Source organism: Abramis brama, assembly GCF_963993115.1.
Source record: "Abramis brama genome assembly, chromosome: 20".
NCBI lineage: Eukaryota > Metazoa > Chordata > Actinopteri > Cypriniformes > Leuciscidae > Abramis > Abramis brama.
In genome coordinates, this window is record NC_139982.1 from 18,972,813 (window position 1) to 18,996,533 (window position 23,721).

The window sequence follows — 23,721 nt, forward strand, 5'->3', positions numbered from 1 at the left end:
CACCATCCTATTCTTAAACATCATGAAAACCATATTTCTTACTATGACAACTTTTTCTAATATTTTTTTCAATTGCTTGTTTGATAGGTATGTCCCTCGGCTGCCCCCTCTCAAGGTCCCTCCTGTTCAGAGGTGCAGTATGCATTTCTTTTCATGTAGATATAAGAAAAAAAATCCTTTCCAATTTGTCCTAATACCATATATGCAGTTTATCCACCAGAGATCAAGGAGATTCTTTATTTAAATTGGCTCGTGTCTACTGTCTCTGTCAGCTTGTCTCTGTATGATTGTGTGATTGGCTGTTTCTTCACTTGAGTTCAGCGTCCCTTTTAATTTGCCAACCTCTTTTACATTTGCTTGAGCCAGATCAAGTGATTTAACACTACATGCCTCCAGGCACTTTCAGTCTAGACTAAATGAAGAAATTCAGGGAAACTTGCTCAGTGTTCGTTTTCTTGCCTCCATTGGATTTGTTGACATTGACAATTGATATCTGATATAATTATTTGTGCATTATTGTAACCATGTTATATTATGGTAAAATATTTCAGTTTTCTGTTTGTGGCAATCAACATTAGGCCATAAATGACATTATAGGGCTCAACTTTATTGAATGTATTGAACCCAGAACATTCTTTTAATGGCAATATTCCCTGTTTCTGTGAAGGCCAAATACACTTATGTTCCTCTAAACAATTTGAAGCACAAGACAGTGGTGAACGTCTATGGCGTGGTGACCTTCTTCAAACCGCCTTTCCCCTCTAAAGGTTCAGGTCAGTGGATTTCCTTCATCCCAGCAAGGCTGTAATAGGCTCTCCCATTGTTATTTGAGCTCTCTGGAGAGTGAGTCCAAAGGAAAAATGGCTTTCTAAATGACTTTTATGGCCACTTACAAAATATCCATCAAAACAGAGAAAAGAGACTTTATTTAAGGTGTCTGTGTAACAGTGTAATTATACATTTAAGTACAGAGTAATAATAATTAACTACATGTACTTACTATAGGGTTAGGATTAGTGTTTGGTTTAAGGTTAGTAGCATGTAATTATGTATAATTTATAGTTATTACTACATTAACTACATTTAACGTGTAACAAGGACACTGTAAAATAAAGTGTTACCAAGGACAAATTAATTTTTAGTTTGTACATTATTCTTTGCACTCCAGTGATCAAATAATGTTTCAAAGACAGCCCAAACAAAACTGTGACCTTGGCTTGTACTGCTGATCGTGAACAATGAGGTTTGCTCTCTGCAGTGTTTGAATAAGATAATTTATACCATCAAGTCACAGACTACATCTCAAGAAAAGCTGATGCAAACCAATTATTGTCAAACCACTATACTACCTTCATGCAATTTTCATAATCAATACATTTTAGTTCATTGATCATGGCTTGGATTGTAACATGTACGCTGTGGTAAAATGCCAGAAATCAGTCTCTGTCACACTCAATTGGCTTGTTGAAGTAATATTTTTTTGATAAGTGAAGAGAATGTATGCACCCATTAAGTGTAATCAGTGGAGGGAATTGTGCATTATCTCCAAAAGGTGACCAATTGATCCTGGGTCAATGCATTTTCTCAGTTTTGAAATGCTTGGGCAAACGCAGAAGTGATGTTTGTGCAAGCAAAATCATCATCAAATTAAAGAAAATTGCAAAATGTGGTAAACTGTTTTCATTCATTTTATGTAATCAAAACACTCTTAAGTGTTTATAAAATGTTGATGCATAAGTGTGGCTACTTATGTCTTTAACAGTACAAACGGTACTTTAAGCCTTAACTACATTTGGTCATTTGGCATAGTCACAACAGCATAAACCTCAAGCTAGAGTTTTTTTAGTCAGTACCTCATTATTTGTCACTAGATTACTGCTCTGCACTAAAGATCACAGATCAATCAGATGTTAAAGTGAGCTGCAACATCTTCTCTAAAAAACTGGAGGATCACCCAGTCATCTTCAGAGTTGGGGACATTATCCGACTCCACAGATTCAAGGTGAGGAGGTTTGACCTGTTTATTCATTCTTCAGAATATTGAAAGTGGGCCTAAACCCACTTGTGGTTTAAGTAGAGTTGTCCAGTTCTGGTCTTGGAGGGATACTTTTGCTGTAATTCAACACACCTGACTACTAGAAACTTCCAGACAGTTGCATTGGAGCAAGTTGCATCTAAATTCTGCTGGAGTGCAGCCCTCCAATAGCAGAAATTGACACCCCTGACTTAAAGCAATCTAGCAGTACCACATATTCCCTGAAATCACACATGCATCGCCAAGATATTTGTGAAAGAGTCTCTGGAAAGCCTCATGTTTTAAGTGAAGCATCTCATTTGTGTAGAGCGGAATAATGTGTCCTACATGAACTGCAGTTGAGTAGGAACCGCTACTAGCGTGCAATAGCACAGTAGTTTGCCGACCTCCCAACAACTAAAGATCTGTCAGTGTAAATTCACCCTAAATCTTCAAATGTAGTTCTAAAACCCAAATAAATGTCTTGGCGACATGTATCAAGATGAGTTTCTGGAGTATCTCTACTTTCAAGTCATTCAGACTTTAAGGCTAAGTGTATCTTTTCCCATTTCCTCCCAGGCAGAAATGTTCAATGACTCCATGACACTCTTGAACACTTATGGTTGGTCTGCAGTCACATTCGATGGAATAATTGACAGCCCAGTAGCCCCTCGTACCTCCAGCAAATCATTTCACTTTGGAGAATCTGATAAAAATACAGTGCAGGAGCTTCGCCAATGGGCTGCCAGCCAGTCACTGATATCCAATGACCCCAATGTCTCGCTGTCCTCGGTACATCCCGGGATGTACTTTGATCTTACCTGCCAGTTGCTGGCCAAGGCTGTCATGGATAGTCGTTGTATCCTACTGAAGGTGCTTTCTGCTATTTTACCTTGAATCTGAATCTTCAAAATCTGAATCTTAAATACAATTTGTACAACTAACAGTTTCCCAATTTGATCAGGTGTGGGATGGGACCAAGTGTGAACACTCCCTATTGAACGTTGCAGTTGCATCCGACGCATTAGAAGGAGAATCCACTGTTGCTAAAGACAGGATGAACCTGACAGCCAATGTTCTGGTCTATGACAATCACATGGAGGCAGCTCAAGACTTAAAGGTGAGTTTTTCTATTGATCTTGCAGTGGTTCGATAGCAGGAGTGTCCAATCCTGCTTGTGGAGGTCGCAATCCAGCATTAACTAAACGCATCTGAACCAGCTAAGAAAGGTCTTCAGGAGTACTAGAATGTACTAGGATGTGTCGGAAATCGCATACTTCACGGATTACCTACTTTTTCCGGTAGTGCATTTGATGGAGACTTTACTGTCCCATGAGGCCATGGGAGAGAATTTGTGAATGACAGTGAAGCTACACAACTGATGCTGGTAGGTCACATGACAACATGTCGAATGTAGTACGTCCGGATTACATTCATACTACACAGTCATACTGTATAGAACCATACTTTTTAATGCTCACTAAGTAAGTACTTATTCAAAATAAGTACCTCGACAGTTTGAGATTTCAGACGCAACCCTAGAAACTTTCTGAGCAGGTGTGTTGGAGCTGACCTTTGTAGAAAGGTCTTCCAGGAGCAGGATTCGACACCCTTGTTCTATAGATATGCAAGATTATGTTGCCTGTTGGTTTGAAAACATGTTTATAAGGACAAATGTTGTCAAGCTTCAATGGGGAACAACTTAAGTGCACTTCCTGCAAGAAAGCCTATTCTACAGAAGCAGTAATCTCATTTGATCAGCCTACAACCTCTACCACATGAGCGTCCCTTATGATACTGTTACTATTAATGCCTGTTTGAACCATCCAGCGCAGGAGACCCACGCACCTACTCCAGCACTTTTAATGATGAATTAGTTGTCAGGTAGGACACTTGGGCACATCTTCTCATGTTTTATTTGGGAGGCGTTCATTCCGCTTCAGTCTACTGATTGTGTTTGCTGCTCACTTCAATCCTGCCCTGCCTGTTTCCATTGTAAAAACCCATCAAAATGTCCTCTCCAATTGATTGTCTTTATAACGGCTTCTGAAATGCATAGTCTCCAGAACTACTGGCTACATTTTCTATAAAGATTTAAACAGGAGCAGGGCTGAAAATGCTACTTTTTGGAGCTCCAGATTGTTACTTTTCTTTTTGTTATTGTACATTTTTTGGTTCATTATTGCAATATTTCGAAGAGGATGGTGATTTGGGTTTTTGTTTTAAGCAGTACAGCATTTTCCTTTTGCTCTCAGCATAGTGGTTCTTTTGGATATGCACTGTGTGAGTTATGAACAAAGGTGGGTGGAGTGAACAGAGTGTTCAAAAGAAGAAACAGCGAGTTTCTGACTATTCAAGTTCTTGATGTTAGAGCTTCTATTCAGCCATGACCTACTGAATTTCTTCATTGTATTTTTAATTAGAATACATATGTAATTGATCGAATTACTTCCTCAACTGTTGTAGTCCTCTGTCTGAGCCTGTATCAATGCAGGCTTTGCAAAAGGCCACAGAGGGACACCCTATGTGTTTTTGTACAGTCCCTGTAAGACCACTTGAATGTCATCATGGAACAGCGCCATATTACATTATGGACAGTCTTGCTTGAGCTTTGCTTTTTGGGATGGTTCATAGTTCATGTTAGCCTAATGTCTGGTCCACTTTGCAACTTAAAGTGTGGTCATATTAGCAAAATTTTACTTGCAAAAACAGGTCCATTGTCAGTGTTGAGATGTATGAAGCTCTGCTCACACAGAAGTCACTTTCAAACCAAGCAGCTTTCTGTTGGTCAGTGCCGCAAATTCACGTGATCAACTTGAAGGAAATCTGCATGGGAACTTTTTTGCCCTCACACAAAAATCCCAATTATGCTTATTCCTATTGTAATGACTGGATTTCGCCTGCAAAATTTCGCTGAGCAATGATGACAGCAGCTTTATTCTTGCTAAGAACCACTGGCACATGTCTGACCAACATGCAAAGCATCAAACAGGTTGTTTCAAATTGGAAATTGATGAACAATGCATTAGGGTATTTAATAATCAAAGTATCAGTAAAATACACTGATGAAAATGTTAAAGATAATTACGTTTTTTTTTTTGGTAACTTAATCCCCAATGATCCAAAATGCAATTTTAACCACTAAAGACTGCATTGAGTCAGAATATTTCCCCACCATTATCAATATCCTGGGCGAAATCGTCTCTAATATTGTGTGAAATTGCTTGAGCTCAGTGTTGAGAAGGGAGAAAAGGCGAATAAAGCCAGCCATTAGGATTAAGTGGTCTGAGAGAGATAGCTTTATGAGAGAGGAGAGAGAAGGCCAAATCAATACGGCTGTCATATTGAATGGGGGCCTTCATTGTGGGGGTTTGCGCGCACAGTCGCACACACTTTCTTGACTTCGACTTACAACATAAATCACTCACCCTCCAAATATCATATAAGTCTAGTGTGGCACACATTAAAGGAGACATTCAGTATATGATTCTGTTTTATTACAAATCACCTGGAATGTTCCACTTTAATGGCAATTAATTATTACTATTTTGACTTTTTGTTCAAAATTCTTTGTGGCATCAAGCATGTAAAGGCCTATTTTAGTCGGAGTTAGAATTACTATTGTGGGGTTTTTTTCTCCACTGGATCTTCTTGAGGAATCTCTGAGGACACACCAGATCTTTCACCTAATGGTTTTCCCTGTCTGTCTTGTGAAATTGTCTCTGTTGCATGCTTTTTGTTCCATTTGCATCATCTGAGTCCCAGGCCAGTTGCCAAATGCCCTTGTCATCTCTATTATAAACTGAGAATGGATGCCTCATACAATAATAATAGAGATTAAAGTAGTGCCAGACGCCTGCATGTGCACAATATGAAGGGCAAGAAACACTTTTACTACTACTTTTACTTCAGATTTGTTCAACTCCCCTAATCCTAAGTATTACAATTCAGGACATAACTATTCACCATAAGTATTACAATTCAGGGCATACAGGCATGCATGATACCTCAAATTGTGTGGCTTGTTTAAGAGAGGTGAGATATTACATTTCTAAGAGATGTTAACGAATTATAAAATAAAAATGAATAAATCACAGAATTACATGGGATGAGAGACCTGAGCCATGGGACCAGATTATCATAGGCTCCCATGATAGCCTGGTATTAAGATTTTGCATTTTGGTGAGGCAAGACACGTTGCTGTTTACACCAGGTTGTAATATGCATCTCAAATGCAACTCCTCTGGCCACTTGGATTTCAAGGAAAGGGTGTCCGATCTGCTTAAAACATCCTAAATGAATACGAGCACCTGCAGCATGACTAGGGCTGATGCAGTATACTGTGACATCCTGCCTCTATACACATGTGACTATCAATTATTCATAGTGAGAGAGAAATCAAGCACCTGGGTTAACTTAACACCCAGACTGTAATCGCTTCAGACAGCCTGCATATGACACTTATCCATTGAGAGAGTGTGTGTGTGTGTGTGTGTGTGTGTGTGTGTGTGTGTGAGGATGTGAATGACATTTTATGGCTTTGTTTGGCATCATAGGACATTTGTTCTGCAATTGTCTGAGATCTTTAAAAATACAGATGTGCACAAATATACAATCAATCAAAATCCTGCATTTTTGCTCATTTCTCTTTTTACAGATAATTACATTTGCTTTCATATAATACTCATTTAGAGTCAATCTTTAAAACTCTAATAATTTACACTGTTTAATCTTTTGCAAATCTAAAAATGAATATCCTTTTTTTCATACTGTACATTATAATGTTATGCATAAATTAATTTGTAGCATTTAAAATTTGTAATTTTAGTTTAGTGTTTTATTTTTCATTTATTTATACAAAATAGATTTATTTAAATTTTGCCTGTTTATTGATTACCTGTCAGAACATAAAAATAATTATTGTTAATGGGCCAGGATTTTAATATGATCTCTATTTTTAACTGTCTAACGATTCAAGCACAGCATACTGTCAGCAGGCATTCTCGCACTCGTCTAGAAATAATAATAATTTAAAAAAAAATTAATCTTAAAATTATTCTACACTGATTTAAAAAAATAATAAATTATATTCTAAGCACTCTTATTAAATATGACTTGTGCAAGCATGTGGTAAGGCACTTCAGGAATTGTCAGCTGTCAGACAATGGAGGGTCTGTCTTAAGCACAGTATTTGCTGACAAAAAATGCAGCGGGTCTTTGAAAAGAGAAGCGAGAGCAGAGAGAATAGATGCAGAGTTACAGACTTTCAGAAATCTGCACAGCTAGTTTTTTTTTTTTTTTTTTCAAGGCTTGGCAGCCCATATTCTAGCCTGGACTAGAAAAATAAAAACACAATGCTTTTATGATGCAGTATCTAGTCTTAAAGGAACATTTGAGGTTAAAGTGAACACCCCTTTTACATTCGTAGTACACATTATTCCATATTATTATTCTAAATATTAGTTGTTGTTTTTTTAGTTTTCAAAATATAGTAACTTGCTCTGCATCTAAAGTAGTCACATTATGGAAGTACAAGGGATTATGAATGGATCATAATCACACATTAAAGCAATAGTTTGAAAATTACAATTATTTTTGCTCCCCTTCATGTTGTTCTCAAAAATAATTTGGTATATACAGTGGGGAGAACAAGTATTTGATACACTGCCGATTTTGCAGGTTTTCCTACTTACAAAGCATGTAGAGGTCTGTAATTTTTATCATGGGTACACTTCAACTGTGAGAGACGGAATCTAAAACAAAAATCCAGAAAATCACATTGTATGATTTTTAAATAATTAATTTGCATTTTATTGCATGACATATGTATTATATAAAATTACTTTATATGGTTAGGGCATTTTTTTAAATATAAATGCACCCAAAAACTTGTGCTTTTCAATCAATTACCATATAAAATAATTTTTTATATAATTAATATATTCGTACCATGTTGACTTCTATTGTAAATTCATAACTATCATACTGAAGTTTAAAATGATTTTATGTGATACATGCTGTCCATAGAGCTTAACTTATATTGAACCGGGAATTTCCTGCAAGTTTGTGGGTGTTGCATTGGCCTTTTTGTTATTTATTGTGTGCTACGTCATATCCATATTGATGAATGATCCAAGTGTATGTTCGTCTGGTCATGAAACACTTCATTATGTTGCTAAACGAAGCTTTTTTTCACCCATCTGGTCAGCGCCATATGTTTTTCAGTGAGTTACCTTTAATATCTATTATATTTATACATGTACCTTAGGGTGTAACCTCGTGGGTTTTGAATTATTGTTTGATGTCTTCACAAAATACTTTCTCAAGAGTGCGCTTTGCCTCTATTTGTTCATTTTCACCAGTGCGTGTTACGGAAATTGGTTTGTTTGCAGGAATACCATCTTTTCTTGTTTACGGAGCGTGCTTTCCCAGCCCCATTCGTTTTTTTCCATATAGATGAGGGTCCGGACAAGGTTTGTGCTATCCAGCCACACACATCAACAAAGCTGGGGGTAATTGAATTTTCCATGTAGGATGTGAGAGTTGAGGAACGTTGGCGTTTTTCTGCTGCTTTTGCCAGCACCGCCAGAAGAGCTTCACGCCAGCTAGTGCACACCTGTGCCGAGCAGCCCGGCTCCTTCCCCTGCTGTGCGTAACCAACCGTGCAGTGAGCTCGAGTAGGAGAATACAAAGTATATGTAGATTTGTCTCTACCATTGGCTTTATGTTCAGTCATTTCTCAAGGAAAATGTTGCAAGCCTGATAGGATGGGATTTAAATTGTCATCATATACTCATTCTCATGTCATTTTCTGCAAAGCTATAGATGCTCATAGAAGCTCCTTTTTCATATAAGTGACTTGGGACTGAGGTTTGCAAGTAACAGAAATGCATCATAAAAGTGGTTCATGCAACTTTGTGTGCTATGTTCCAAGTCTTCTGAGGCCGTACAAGAGCTTTGTCTGAGAGAAACGAATGTACTGACCAATCGCCATTGACATCAATAACGAATGAATAGAATAACTGTTTAAAGGTACACTATGTAACTTTTGGCACTCTAAAACAGATGCATTTGAGAACTACATGCATTTTGCAGAAGAACATTATGGTTGTGCTTTGGCTCTGCGTGACTACACGGATGAATATGGTGATCCTACTGCTCATAAAATATTCACTACTAGGCTTAATCAGATATAACCAGTTTAGATGGAAAGGATCTCAAGCTGACAAGCTGACTAGCTGAAGACGTTACTGTCGCTATACCCATTAATAGACACTTGAAAATAAATTGTTGCACAACAACCATAATGTAGTGACCATTCACAAAATAGATAATGCTTACAATAAACTCTGTAAGAGAGCTACATATGGAAATTTACCTGTTCAATAAAATGCCTTACTCACCTGTTGAGTTACAAAAACGCCATCACCGCTTTTACATTGACATTTCAAATCCCTCAGTTCTCAACATCTCCAAAAATCAATGTTGATTCTCATTTGTTGTTCCCTGGAGGTTTGAGATTTATTTGCTCCAACTTTCTCGCTCATTGTAACAAGAAACCTATGCCATTCCTGGAGCTATTTTTCTCCATTTATGGATATGATGAGACACGCACGGGTGACTGAGGCGAGTGATGTATGTTCGCAATTTCCCTCAAACCATCCCAACAGATCTAAAATATGGACTATTTAAAGGTCCCATGACATGCTACTTTTTGTAGGCTTTAATATAGGCCTTAGTGGTCCTTAGTACTGTATCTGAAATCTCTTTCCAAAAATTCAGCCTCGGTGCAGAATTATAGCCACTACAAGCCAGTCCCAGAATGAGCTTCCTTCAGACGGGCCGTTTCGGTGTCTGTAGCTTTAAATACTAATGAGGAGGAGAACGGCGGCGCAAGGTGGAGGGTGGGTGTGGCCTTGACCATCTTGCGCAACGGTACCATGCATGTTTGTTTATGTTGGATATAGCCTATTGCAATGGCACGAAGACACGCAGTCATTCAAGCATTTCAGTTTGACCCAGAATCTGATCCAGATGGAGAAGCAACGGATGAAGAAGTTGCAACTCAGCGGCTCCAGCAGGACGTTTCCGAATGGTTAGTTTAAAATATTATGTCTGGATACGGTACTTTATTCGGATGGTTTACAGTTATTATCATGTAGCTAACGCGAACCTACTGTTGCCTTTTCATGAGAGATCTGTAACGTCTGTAATTTATCTTATTACAATTACATCAAGCTTTGCGATCTTGAAATGCGGATATCGCGGGCGCCATATAACCAACAGGAAAACGGTTATCCAAATAACAAAGAAATGTACAACACTCGCGTTACAGTGTGTGTAACTTGATGCTGTCTACCTTTACATTAGCGCAAGTAACTGTATAGTTGCACAGCTAATGTGACAGCCACATTCTACGTGTAAGAAGCTTGGTAACCATAAACAGTAAAGCAACACACTTATATATCATTTGTTGACTTACTTGTCAGAGGTGTGTAGCTGTGTGTACCCTTCGGTGTTCATTTGTACATCCAATTATTGAGCAATTATTATGCTTCGCTCGCTCAAAAGCCATGATATCTCTCGTGGACAAACTAAAATCGCGCGCGTTCTACTTCCTAGCTCATTTTCTCATGGGCGAGAAATATTCTCTGGGCGGGCAAAGCAGAGAAAGGGGAGGTAACATTTCTCTAGGCATGTGCCGGTATCAAATTTTCATGCTGCGATTAATTGATTGAGCTTTTATCACGGTATACGGTATTATCACGATATTTTAATTGCTATAATTATTAAAGGTTAAAAATTAACAAATTAAATTAAATACAATTTGGTTTTCATTATAATAAATTATGACACAAGTAAAAATATAATACAAATGCAATATAGTGCACATATTTAGCAAAATACTCCTCTCTATAGCTATTTTTTCTAGTCAACTAATGTGTTTGGTCATTAAATGGCTTTGCTGAGGTAAATGTAACGTTCTGTGACATAATTGTTCACCTGCAGTTTTATTGACCTCTTTCCGTGGTTGAAAAACACTGATTGATCGATATTATGTATGAGGCATAAATACCTTTCCTGTAAGTTGTAACGTTACTGTATCTTTAAATAAAAAGTAACAGAGGATCGGTTTACTTGAGGCGCTACAGCGATCGGTCATGTCACATTTACAAGCGCCAAAACGGTATTTATTGTCTGAATTTCGTAATAAAATGGACAGAACATGAGAGCTGAGATTTTTTTTCATATCAAAAGTAACCTGCTCTGTCTAGTCTGTCGGTGTCAGTGTCCTCTTTGCTCCGTGATTTTTCTCTGCGTGAGAAAATGGATGTGTGGCGCGAGAGCGTGTGAAAAGTGTCGATTGCGTGGTCTCACGCTGAATGCGTAGAGTTGGCAGCCCTGCTTTTAGAAGGGGGATAAATCGTCAGCAGCGTTCCTCCTTCCGCTAAATACCTTTCCTGTAAGTTGTAACGTTACTGTATACGCTTCTTCTCCATGTGAGGATTGTTTACATTAACTAGAGTGCGCACTGCGCCGCATGCACACAGTGCTTCATGTGGGGATTGTTTACATCAGAGTGCGCACGTGTTTCGCGCAGCATATACGCAGTGTTTGTTTAAGCGGTTGATGGAAAATAAGCTAATGCGCGTTCTATAAATATAAATTCTGATCTATTATTTTTCACGGTATTTTGAAGTGCCCGCGATAACAATATCGTGCATATTCATTACCGCGATTTATCGCATTACCGAATACCGGCACATGTCTACATTTCTCCTTATAACGTCATAAGGAGGAGATTCAAGATCAGCCCGGTTGAGCTTCCATTTTCTCAAAGGCAGAGAAAAATAGCAAAAGCTCGATTTACACTGATTAAAATTTCTAGAAACTTTGGGACCATATACAGGCTAGGGGAACTCATATTAATGTTAAAAAACCTCAGAAAGTGGAAATTTCATGTCATGGGACCTTTTAAAATAAGGACTTCTTATAGGCTTACCACAGTGAATTACCCTGGAAATCCATAGTTCTCGCGAGAGAACAAGTTGAATTTGCTCAGCGAGTTTACTCTGGTGTCGAGTAATGATGCTCATTAAATATGCCCTTGTATCCGAGCTGCACCAATCACATCGGGTTATCTGATATAGGCGGGCCAGAGGCGAGCTAAAGATGACGACAGTGCTGTGACGTCAAAGTCATTAGTAAACATTGCAAGATGGCTATGGATGAACACCAGTTGTTTGAAACGGCTTTGGCCGCTACAATGAACGAGTTAGACTTGGCTTTTTATCTAAAAGAGGAACAGAAGACGCCGCTCGAATAGTTCCTTTGCAAGAAGGACGTTTTTGCTGTTTTGCCGACCGGATATGGCAAGAGTCTAATGGCGCGTTTCCACCGAGCGGTACGGTACGGTACGGTACGGGTCGGTACCCTTTTATTTGCGTTTCCACTGCCAAAAGTTGAGAATGGTACCAAAAAGCCGAACCGTACCGTACCACTTTTTGGGTACCCTTCCGTTGGGGTACCTAGCACAGTGGTACGGTACTAAAAGGTGGAGCTAGACTCACTGCAGGACGTTGATTGGTTGACAGAGAATCGTCACTTGCGCGTGCTACGAGGGGAATGACAACATAAGAAGCGCCATTTTTTTATATACAGTTTAATATAATATACTGTTACTGTGTCACGAAATGTAATTTTAAGAGTTTTTCAGGCGAGAATGTAGTTGTTTAAAGCTCTAATCTGTGGTATATTTATAAAGATGATTTGTTTTTCCCCGGTTGTGAGATCCATGCGATCAGCGGGCGCTCGGCGCTCATGTTTCCCGGCTGGATGAGCCTTTCCTCGGCTAAGTTAGTTCTTCTGACGTTCGCCGATGACTCCGACGGAAGTGGTTAAACATGAGATATAATTCGTCTTGTGCAGACCTAACGGGCGATCTTTGGTCTCGTGAATATATAATGCGTTCCCTGTCAATCGTTTTGACTGAGGGCTAAGTTTAGTTTCATATTATAGGCTATTTGTATTTAACTTTACTGTTGTAATGTTAGACTAGCGCAGCATTTGGACATTTGACTGAATTGTTTGCTTTATTTCTTATTGTATAGCTTCTTGTACCTTTTACTTAAACTTTTATATTGGCTATTATTGATAAAACTGAAATTTTACAAAAAGAAATATGGTTTCTTGTCATTTTCTTTTTACAAGATTATCACTGATGTTTATTGCAACATTTGTACAAATGCATATATTGCCTGTAATGTGTAATTTTTTTTATTATTTAAACGAAAAGAGGTAACGTTAGGGTTGTGTTTTAAATCGTTTTGTTATAAATAGAATAACGTATAACGTGCAGTGAATAATCAATATGCGTTGCGCATGAACCACATTTGTGTCCCTATAATGTTTAATTTATTTAAATGAAAACGAAAAGAGGCAGAGTAGTGTTTTATAACATATTTCGTTTTATTGTTGCTTAAATTTGTACATACAGAGTAACAGAGATAACCGGAGTAGCAGAGCGAGCTGAGTGACGCTTTTAAGAACGCGCTGTACCATTTGCATGTAGGAGTCGCACATGGCAAGTACAAACTTTGCGTACTTAATATTGAGAAAAGCCTAATGTCGGCGCTTGTCTTCTTGTGACAAACATGTCGAGGAGCAAGAACAAGATCTGCTGTATGTCATCCATTGTAGTTTACTATGTTCTTCTTCGCGCGAAAATTACGTCGATCGAAACACCACGCCTATCAAGTAAGGGTACTGTTGGCAGTGGAAACGCTAGCCAGATCATGGTTAACAGACCCGAACCGTACCGTACTGTACCGTACCGTACTGTACTGCTCAGTGGAAACGAGCCATAATCTACCAGTTAGCTCCGCTGGTAGCTAAGCGTATGGGGCTTGTTGTGATTGGTCGTAGTGTTATCCAATTGCGTGCAGTGAGATTTTCAAATACATGCTTGGTGCCGTCCCTCGAGCTGGGCGATTTTCATTAGTCGATGCCAGACCATTAATCTTTCAGATTTGGGTCTGGATCTTCAGGCTAATAGTGAAATAAGGGTAAGACAAAAACATGTTTTGGAGAAGGACTGATGATGTATTGACTCATTTAAATGTTGTTAATTTTGTAAAAAATAAAAAAAAGTTACACAGTGTACCTTTTTAAATATTTATTTAGCAAAAAGTTTTTTATTTTGTCAGGTTTAAGTTTTTTTATATTGATTTTTCTTTTAAACAATCACCTTTGTCTTCCAATGGGGGAAATCAGATTGTAAAGTGGATTTTGTTGGGAAGGTGGGAAAATGTTCAATAGATTTTAAAATCAATGAGTTTAAAGTTTTCATTTAATTAAAGTAAAACAGTGAAAATATCTGTATCCATGAAAAAGTTTTGTAATTAGTGTATAACTAAAATAGAGATAATAAACAGATAATAAAATACATTTTAATAGGTACATACAAAATTACTTGAACATTCCAAATAACACAACATTCTGAACTTGTACGAATAAAACTGGTTGAAAATGTATCTGAGGTATATATATATATATATATATATATATATATATATATATATATATATATATATATATATATATATAAAAAATGTTTTTTTTTTTTTTTTTTTTTTTCGAATAGATTTTTTACAGTAACCAGCATTTCGGTAATGCAACTATCGTCACTGATTTAATGGTAAAACTGATATATATCGATCATTAGTTTGGAATGGCATGATGGTGAGTAAATGGGCTGATTTTTATTTTTATTTTTTACCATTCCTTTAATACACTCTTAAAAATAAAGGTTATTTATTGGCATTTCTGGTTCCATGTAGAACGTTTAACATCCTTGGAATCTTTCCGCTGCACTAAAGGTTCTTTACAGCGAAAAAGGTTCTTTCAATTATTAAAATGTTTCCTCAGAGTGAGACTAAGAAAATAAATGGCTAAATGTTCACTGAAAGGTTCTTTGGGGAACCAAAAATGGTTCTCTATGACGTCGCTTAAAAACTCCCCCTATTTTTGAAGCTTTATTACTTTATTTAGTGTATTCAAAATCAGAAAGTGATGATGATAATGGTTGTAATAAAATAGTACAGCATATCCATTTATTTCTTTTCTTGAACAGACTACAGTGTATCACTCATATCTCAAGATTTTTTGTAAATAATGGTGGAACAGACTAACATTATGATCAATTTTTGTCTTGTCTGTCCAGAAGAAGAAAGCACTGAGTTTAGTGAGACTGTATTGTCTGTTTTTGCTGTTGGATATGATGAAAAACATTTGCTTCTCTCAATAGATCCAGCCATGTTTCTTCAAGGCCAACTTTATCAAGCCACACTCCAAGTTCTCTTTTTAGCTCCAATCTCACACCCCAGTTTTCAGTTGTCAGCTTATCAAGATGGTAATGAGCTGAATCAAATTTGCACTCTTGGATATGGTTACCTTACTTTGTTCCGTTTATGGAATAAGTCTGTTTCAATCAAATATTGATGCCGAATAATTGATGCCACCATTCAGTTTATTCAATTATTTTGGTTGGCTCTGTCATAATGCCTTTTTAGGCTGTTTAGAAGCACTGCCTAGGGGCTGTATTGCATCCAACCAGTTCTTGTGAATGCCAGCACTATGGCTTACTTCAAATCTCTGTACAAACAAAGACTTGGAGGTAAAATTGGGTAAACAAAGAGATGGCTTTCGCCAGAAACCCCATATATGACGTCAGAATTGTACAGCTATAGGAGGGCTCCCAGAACCTGATTATAATCTGACACCATTTTGTTTAGAGGTGTTTTGATATCATATCCACTTCTTGTCTAAAGTCCATAATATGAAGACAATCTTGTTGCACAAGAGTTCATTAAGTGATTCTCGGTCTCTCTCTGTCTTCATGTTGCTCATAGTGATCTCAGGGGACCAACATATCTTTTCTTTCCATCTTACTGTAATGTTGAGACTCTGTTGCTCAACTCTAGTGCCGTAGCTCCCCCTGCTGGACTGATAATTACATTTATTTATTTATCTACTAGAATAGAGATTTTTAAAAAAGGTAAAAATATAGGAAGAATTTTTTTTTTTTTTTTTTTATTTTTAAGTTATATATTTATAATGCAGGTCAAAAGGTGTAATAACATTTTTATTTCAAATAAATGTTTCTAAAGAAATTAATAGTTTTATTCAGCAAGAATTTTTAAATTGCTCAAGTGACAGTAAAAACATTTATAATCTTAGAAAAATTGATATTTCAAATAAATGCTGTACTTTTAGACTTTCTATTCATCAAAAAATCCTGAAAAAATTGTTTCTTGAGCAGCAAATCAGCAGAATGATTTCTGAAGGATCATGTGACACTGAAGACTGGAGTAAATTTAAAGTATAAGTAGAAAATTGTTTGTTCAATTTTCAATTTCAACAGTTTTCAACAATTTCAGTTCAACAGTTTCAATTGTGATAATATTTCACAATAGTACTGTTTTTACTGTATTTTTTATCCAATAAATGTAGCCTTTGTGAGCATAATGGACTTAATGGATAACAAAATAATCCAAATTATTACAAACTTTGGACCGTTAGCTAGTTAGTTAGTAGTTTTAACCTGAGAAAACAAAGCATAGTTTTGAAGTCATTATTTAATTTATTTAACAGAAACCCAAGTGAAATGAATTGGCCCCTTAGGCTTGAAACGAAGGAAACAGCAACATTTTTGGTTGGTGATTAGTTTTAGGAGAATGAACACAAACAGGCTTTATATAGAGAGAGAAGTGGCCTCTTTAAAACTTATATAGGTACAAAATGTTGCATTTAAGACATTTTCCAAAACAGCTGAGGGTAAAGTTGAGGTATAGCAGTTCGGAAAAGGTTGCAAAGCCGTTTTCTTTGTCTCAATGGCTGAAAATTTAAGAGTGGTGTAATCAAAGTCTCGACTTGAATCCTGTAAAGATATTGTGGCAGGACCTGAAAAGAGCGGCTCGTACTTGAAGAAATTCCATATTCATCAGCCTTTAGAATTAAGGAATCTGATGTTGTAATGAAAACATTCTTCTGTTTGCGTTCAGCCTGGCACGTTCCTGCGGTTCTACAATCTCCGTTCACTCCTTCAGCGAGCTCCGGACCAGCAGCCGGATCAAGCTGAACATCTCAGTTTCCACCTGCACGGGGGGACGACGTATGGACGAGGTTTACGCAGCCTCCCTGCAGAGAGCCCTGATCTACAGTCCCTCAAGAGGCGAGTCTGAAGACCACTGAAAATGCCTGTTTTGTATATTTTTAAATCATTTTTCCATTACAAGAAATATATTACCAGCATAACAAATTTCATTAGTGATGTAAAAATGGTGCAGCATCTTAAATATTCCTTATTTTGACTCATAATGTTATTTTGTACTTCTGTATGTATATATACTGTATACACACACAGTCTGGATAAATAAGAAATTGCTGAAGTCATGAGTATTTTGATGGCAAAATAAATTAGGCTGACTAAGTCAAAATCTTTTCCATTATAAAATAACGTCTGTCTCTTTCTTTTCTTCTCTCTCTCTACTGATCAATATTCAGTGTGCTAGAGAATCATGTCGATCTGGATGAGTATGATGAAGTGAATGATGGCACGTTACTGGAGATTTGGTACACACCACCAGAGGCTGTAGGTTGGTGGTGCCTCTTTTGCTTTCCAATTTATATCCAGTTTTATGTCATGCTCAGCTGGCCTTCATTTGTATATGCTTATGTTTCCTTCTAGTCTTGCCAAATGATGAAGAACCAGGTATAGATATATTATATACTACTAGGTTTATATATGACTCTAATATGTGACTTCTCAAAGCTTTTTATCCACCACAGATGAAAAAAATGATTATAAATAATATATATATATATCAAATCATATCAAAATAATAAATAAAATGTTAATGTTTAAATGTGTTTTGTTTTCTTTTCAGATGGAGAAGCAGATACAGGACTTTCTTATACAGGTAAAAAAAAAAACAGTCACGTCCTGCTCATATTAACCCACAACGTTGAATTAATATTAGGATAAATGTTAAGAGCCAGATTCAAACCTACTGTACATCACCTTCACCACAGCTCGATATGTCGCATCACATGTCAATATTTATTATGAATGATTTATCCGTGCACACAATGATTTTTATACTTTTATACTATTCCCGATGGACAAAATCGAGTCCCGCCCTACTATTTTTCTTTTTTTGACAAGCCTTTTCACTCAAATATACATAACAATAGAGAATAAATGACTATTGCATCTTCCATTTAATGGTGACTCTAACCACTAAGCCACAGCTCTGACAAACTGTTTCTATTATAATTACTAATATTTGAACATGTGATTGTTCAGTGCGGACATGTGAGCACAACACGCAGCAGCTCACACTGGCCCGGGTGAAACACTCCACACCGCCGCTGCCATGTCATGTCCGAGCCCGGGTGAAGAAGTACCATCCCCAGCAGTTATACCAGTGCCTGAAGCTCTTCTGCTCCAAGTGTAAAACAATGTGAGTCTGACACTGGGTTCTCCCAAGGTTTTTTTTCTCCATTGGGTCACCTGATGGAGTTTCAGGACACCATTAGGTCACTTGATGGAGTTTTCGGTTCCTTGCCACTGTTGCCTTTGGCTTGCTCAGTTGGGGATATTTTGGGGATATTAATTTAATTTTATCAATCAATAAATTTACACTAGAAACAACTTTGTTGTGTTATTTTGGTTTAATGCTGTGAAGCTGCTTTGATGCAATCTGTATTGTGAAAAGCGCTATATAAATACACTTGACTTGACTTGACTTGACACTCACTGCAACTTGCTCCTAACTCGCATCCATGAAAAGAATACTGAGAAGGTTGAATATATACTTAATTGTAGTTGTTTAAAGTGCCCCTATTGTGCTTTTTCGAGTATTACAAACCGCAAGAAAGGTAATGTAGCTGTTTGTGAATGTAAATGGTCTGCAAAGTTATAAATGGAGTTATTTCCTCCCAAAAGAAAGAACCGATTCTGAACTGCCTGAAATGATTTGTCAGTAATTTCAGTCTTACTTCGAGCTTGAACCTATTTAGGTTTGTAAATTTACATAATGGCCAACTATGGTCTTCACTGGCAGCTCGTGAACAACGTCTGCTTTGACCCTCAAACACTGTAGTTGTAGCTGAGACTGGAAGAGTTTGATTCATGTTGTCAACATGTCGAGAAGACGCTGTTTTCTGCACTGCCAAAGTAAGTCCACTTTGATTTCTTTTCAGACTCGCGCTGTAATCAGTAGACCAATTACAACAGACTGGGCCATCTGACCAATCAGAGCAGAGTAGACCAATCACAACAGACTGGGCCATCTGACCAATCAGAGCAGAGTAGACCAATCACAACAGACTGGGCCATCTGACCAATCAGCAGAGTAGACCAATCACAACAGACTGGGCCATCTGACCAATCAGAGCAGAGTAGACCAATTACAACAGACTGGGCCATCTGACCAATCAGAGCAGAGTAGACCAATCACAACAGACTGGGCCATCTGACCAATCAGAGCAGAGTAGACCAATCACAACAGACTGGGCCCTCTGACCAATCAGAGCAGAGTAGACCAATCACAACAGACTGGGCCCTCTGACCAATCAGAGCAGAGTAGACCAATCACAACAGACTGGGCCATCTGACCAATCAGACCAGAGTAGACCAATTACAACAGACTGGGCCATCTGACCAATCAGAGCAGAGTAGACCAATCACAACAGACTGGGCCATCTGACCAATCAGAGCAGAGTAGACCAATCACAACAGACTGGGCCCTCTGACCAATCAGAGCACAGTAGACCAATCACAACAGACTGGGCCCTCTGACCAATCAGAGCAGAGTAGGCTAATATCAACAGACTGGGCCATCTGACCAATCAGAGGAGAGTAGACCAATCACAACAGACTAGACCATCTGACCAATCAGAGCAGAGTAGACCATTCAGTATTCCCTTTAAACAGCATTTCAATCTGAACAACATTGCCTGGTGAATATCTTTTTTGATCAAAACATTGCTGTGTTTTATAACAGTGTACAGAATTTACTCATGTAAATATCACAAAATAAACATTTGAATAAAATTAAATTAGTGTGATTTGTACTGGTTCATTGGCATCTTTATCTTTATCTGTATTTCTTGAACCTTTTTGTTCTGTCTTGTTTGCCACCTGGTGGCTATTAAGCAGAACAAAACTGCAAAAGTCATCACAGGAATAAATTAGATTTTAAAATATATTAAAATAGAAAACAGTTATTTTAAACTGTAATAATATTTCACAATATTACTGTATTTTTAATCAAATAAATGCAGCTTTAGTGAGCATAGGAGACTTTCAAAAACATTCAAAATCTTACCATCCCCAAACTTTTGAAAATGGTAGTGTACATTTTGTTTGTTTATATGTGACAGGAAAGACGTCCCCGATGACGGCGCTGTTGCTAAAGTCTTCCGGGAGTCTGCGAGAGAGAACCAGCCTTGCGATGAGCAGTGGGCCGCCACTTCATCAGCGAGCTCTAGAGAAGCCGGCAGAACCATCTCAATGCACATATCCAGAGACATGGTGGGGCAAAGCACTCACATGCAGCTGATATTCGTTGAGGGTGCGTCCAACTACATAGAAAAGCTTTTTTTAATATATATTTGTGACATTAGTTTAAAAATATAGCTTTGTATCTACAGGAACGACGCTGGATGAGATCTGTGTGTTATCACGCGATTACAAAAACCTGGTTCCCGTGAGATCAGAGAACGGCAGGATGGCCCTGATGGATCTCACAGCTCCCTTCCTGTTCTCTGGAGACAAAAGATATTATGGGTAAGAAGACAGGCCTACATACTTCATTTTAAACTCCCCTGGTATTCAGTGTGTACATATCTTATCATGTAAACACTGCTTAACAAACCCCAGGGAACGATACGATCACGTCTGTGTTTAGTTAATTGGGTATTTGTGTGCGTGTCTCAGGTGTAAGCGGTGCTCTCTGAACACGTTTGAAAACCATGTGTTTACTGGAGTGGAGACCTATGATGGACAGGCGGTTGCTGAAGGTACTTCCTCAAAAAAATTAATAACTGGATCATCATTTTGGACTGATTATGCCTATTTATTACCTACATTCAAACCAAAATGTATTCAGACACCTTCAACATTTCTCACATTATATCAGGTTATTCGCTATAGTTTAGAAAATGGTAATAAAATATGACAAGAACTCAGTTATCAGATCAGTTGTTATTTCACTGGTTTTGGCCATCCTTCTGTTAGACTCTCTCACAAATGAATTAGGTTGAAGCTGTCAGCTGTTAAATTTAAGAACACAATTAGATAATACCAATTTAGGTCAACCAATTACCAAGCAATGCTTAATTTTATTCAGTCTGGTGTAAAAAGGTTGCATTAGCTATTAAAGAAAAAAACACTTCAGCAGAACATGGTCAGGTCAAAGTGTCTACAAACTTTTACTGGTAGTCCACTGTATGAAGAATTTTTGGTTATGATATGTCACAGTTTTTTATTTTGCTATCGTCACTTACATAAATAAACTATACTACACCAACTAGTAAAAAAATATAAAAAATGATATCTGGTGTCTGAATAATTTTTGGTTTGACTGTATAGAATATTTTTATGATTAAACATTTACTTCTGTAACTTCTGTACTGTCAAAATAATTAATACAGCCATAAAAACACTAAATATGCACCATAGTTTCAAAATTCAAATTGACATCAAAATGTTTAACGGTTATATAATAAAATAAATTGCTAATTTACCAAGTATAAGAAAATGTATATAAACTAAGAACAAATTTCTATAGGTGCCACATGAAACACTGATTTATAATGTCAGTTTCTTTTCTTAATTCTAACATTTCTTAATGACTCATTCATATAGAAAAATGTTGTGTATTATTTAATCACATTTTTTAAATAGACTTTATAATATGTAAAAAAAATTACCTACCTTTGCCTTCATATTAAAATTAAAATTAAAATTTAGTTTCATGTTTGCAACCTCAATTCAAATTCAAACATTTAAAATTACATTCTCAGTTCAGTTCTGAATGGCGCAACCCTAATGAAAAGAGGGAAATATCATCTAAATATAATCAGTCCTCTTTAGGATGCTGGAGAAGCTGTGGCGTATTTAAAGCACATTATACAAAAATGTTTTAACACTTGTAAAATGTTAAGACAAAATTGGACACAAGTAATTAAATAATAGAAACCAAATGTAGTAAAGAGGCAAAATATAGTCTTGGGTATAGGACCTGTGTTACTTAATAAAGATGAGTTATATTTAATTTGAATATTGAAAATTATTCTGTTGTGTAATTCTGAATTACACTGTTGTCCTAAAGAGAATTTGGACACTTCCGCCACATGTATATTTCGGTAGTTCATCTGTGTTTCTGTCACACAGCTCTGGGAGTTCAGATGATGCAGTACGGATTGTTAATCCAGTTTGAACTGGACGACGGGACGGACACATTAGAGGCTCTGCTGTGGGAGAACGCTGTGAGTATATCAATGCCATTTCATTCAATATCTGGAAAAAGTGCACATTTGTCCTTAGTATAGAATGACTTCATTTTTAGTTGTAAAACACACCAAAACATTTTTTTACAAAACATTTTAAGTGAACATTTAGTTTCTGAAATCTTGCCAAGTAGCCTCTCAAAAGGGTACAAATGCTGTACATTACCTGATCAGCAGAGGGCGCTATTTTCTCTTTTGAAATGGGCTTTAGTGGTTGTCTCTCTGTCTTATTCTTTGCAGGAGAAGTTCTTCCATGTTTCTGCTGTCGATGCTTCAGGCAGTCAGGATTTGCAGGACAAGATTCAGACCATCATGGACACAGTTCAGCCACCACAAAGCAGTTTGGGTAAAGATTTCATTCCTAACAATTTTTTTTTCTTTACATTCCTTCAGTATTTAGAGTTAGATAATGTCTTTTTTTTCTGTATTTTCTTTGCAGAAGAACGTCCATGGCTGGATCTTTGCCTCTCTGTCTACAATGTAAAGGACAATGACCGAAATAAAGTTTGCTACCAGATCACTAACTCAGAAATCAGAGAGGAATAAAGAAGTTAAGTTACAGACAGTTTGATTCAAAGTGAATATCATAGATGGCCACTTGCAAAGAACAAGAAAAAATGAGTTACTAGAAATGTTTTGTGTTAAAGGAATAGGTCACCCATTAATGACAATTTTGTCATTACTTATTCACCCTCAAGTTGTTCCAAACCTGTATGAGTTTCTTTCTTCAGTTGAACACAATATAAGATATTTTGAAGAATGTCGGTAACCACACAGTTGACGGCACCCATTGACTTCCATAGTTGGAAAATAATATTATGGGTGCCGTCAACCGTCTGGTTACCGACAATCTTCAAAATATCTTATTTTGTGTGCAACAGAAGAAAGAAACTCATACATGTTTGGAACAACTTAAGAGTCAGTAAATGATGACAAAATGTTCATTTTTGGGTGAACTATCACTTTAAGAAATGTAAATATGTTTTATGGTCAAACACAATCAATTAATGTATCTATAAAATAAAGTATATTTCTATTTAGAATGCATAACTACTTATTCTGCTTGGACCTGTGTGTGGCTTTATTTAACAAGCCATCTGGAGTGAAACTGATGAGCATTGACAGCATGT

The 23,721-nt window shown here is 37.1% G+C and overlaps 1 protein-coding gene across 3 annotated transcripts in view; it reads left to right on the forward strand.

The window, feature by feature from the left end:
- pot1 (protection of telomeres 1 homolog) overlaps nucleotides 1-23,280 on the forward strand; it is a 49,175-nt gene extending 25,895 nt beyond the window's left edge. For 2 of the 3 annotated variants that reach the window (XM_084094527.1, XM_084094528.1), the window contains 16 exons: nucleotides 88-132; nucleotides 668-773; nucleotides 1,872-2,002; nucleotides 2,594-2,887; nucleotides 2,979-3,134; nucleotides 17,077-17,246; nucleotides 17,579-17,670; nucleotides 17,763-17,786; nucleotides 17,962-17,994; nucleotides 18,381-18,537; nucleotides 20,462-20,652; nucleotides 20,732-20,867; nucleotides 21,018-21,100; nucleotides 22,476-22,570; nucleotides 22,832-22,937; nucleotides 23,031-23,280. In XM_084094527.1, coding sequence (XP_083950653.1) covers nucleotides 88-132; nucleotides 668-773; nucleotides 1,872-2,002; nucleotides 2,594-2,887; nucleotides 2,979-3,134; nucleotides 17,077-17,246; nucleotides 17,579-17,670; nucleotides 17,763-17,786; nucleotides 17,962-17,994; nucleotides 18,381-18,537; nucleotides 20,462-20,652; nucleotides 20,732-20,867; nucleotides 21,018-21,100; nucleotides 22,476-22,570; nucleotides 22,832-22,937; nucleotides 23,031-23,137 — 1,926 coding nt within the window. In that variant the 3' untranslated portion in view covers nucleotides 23,138-23,280. The remainder of the gene's footprint in view (nucleotides 1-87; nucleotides 133-667; nucleotides 774-1,871; nucleotides 2,003-2,593; nucleotides 2,888-2,978; nucleotides 3,135-17,076; nucleotides 17,247-17,578; nucleotides 17,671-17,762; nucleotides 17,787-17,961; nucleotides 17,995-18,380; nucleotides 18,538-20,461; nucleotides 20,653-20,731; nucleotides 20,868-21,017; nucleotides 21,101-22,475; nucleotides 22,571-22,831; nucleotides 22,938-23,030) is intronic. The other variant, XM_084094529.1, reaches the window with a different exon arrangement.
- Nucleotides 23,281-23,721: the final 441 nt, after the last annotated feature.